The 811-nt window shown below is 51.7% G+C and overlaps 1 protein-coding gene across 1 annotated transcript in view; it reads left to right on the forward strand.

Annotated features, from left to right (window-relative positions):
* Window positions 1-669: 669 nt before the first annotated feature.
* CLTB (clathrin, light chain B) overlaps window positions 670-811 on the forward strand; it is a 20,283-nt gene continuing 20,141 nt past the window's right edge. The window contains exon 1 of the mRNA XM_010846647.1: window positions 670-750. Within this exon, the coding sequence (XP_010844949.1) occupies window positions 670-750 (81 nt within the window). The remainder of the gene's footprint in view (window positions 751-811) is intronic.

Genomic DNA, 811 nt, shown 5'->3' on the forward strand with positions numbered 1-811 from the left:
TGTGTTTAAATGTCACAGCACCTATCACTCCGAGAAAATGTCTGACCATTTCCCATCTGTTGGGCTCCTAGATTGTAATCTCCCCATGGCCAGAGCTTGGGTTTTAATATGTTTTGAAGTCTGTTTACTTAGGGTGACTGAGTGGAGGAGTAGTAGGCTGCCTGGATAAACTGGGTTTGCCTTTCTCAATTTGGTTCATACTTGCTGCTACTGCTAAGTCACTTCAGTCCTGTCTGACTGTTTGTGACCCTGTGGACTATAGCCCGCCAGGGTCCTCTGTCCATGGAATTCTCCAGGCAAGAATATTGAAGAGGGTTGCCATGTCCTTCTCCAGGGGATCTTCCTGACCCAGGGATGGAACCCAGTTCTCCTTAATTGCATACAGATTCTTTACCGTTTGAGCAACCAGGGAAGCAAGGGACATTGAAGGGACCCAGCCTCCAAGTAGAGACCCCGTCACGTCACACAAACTCTGGTGGCCTGAGCTGAAGCCTCCAAATGACAGGAAATGCATAAGAAATGTACGGAAACAACATGGCCTTGTGGGGAAGACCCTGGACTGGCAAGAAGGATGCAATAAAGCGGTGGGTCTTAATGTTACCTCTCCAAGGCTACTGATAACGGGGCTTCATAACACCCGCCGAGCCTTGGAGAAGAAACTTGTGCAGAATGAATCAGGAGGAGCCAGGTTGCGCTGCGACCACCCGCTCGGTGCTCCTGAAATCCGGGCTGCCAGTCTGCGGTGACCCTGTACACGCGATGGTCCCTTGGTTCCATCTGCTTCGCCTCCGGACCCGGCAGGAGCTGCGCC

Source organism: Bison bison, unplaced genomic scaffold (assembly GCF_000754665.1).
Source record: "Bison bison bison isolate TAMUID 2011002044 unplaced genomic scaffold, Bison_UMD1.0 scf7180017864238, whole genome shotgun sequence".
Lineage (NCBI taxonomy): Eukaryota > Metazoa > Chordata > Mammalia > Artiodactyla > Bovidae > Bison > Bison bison.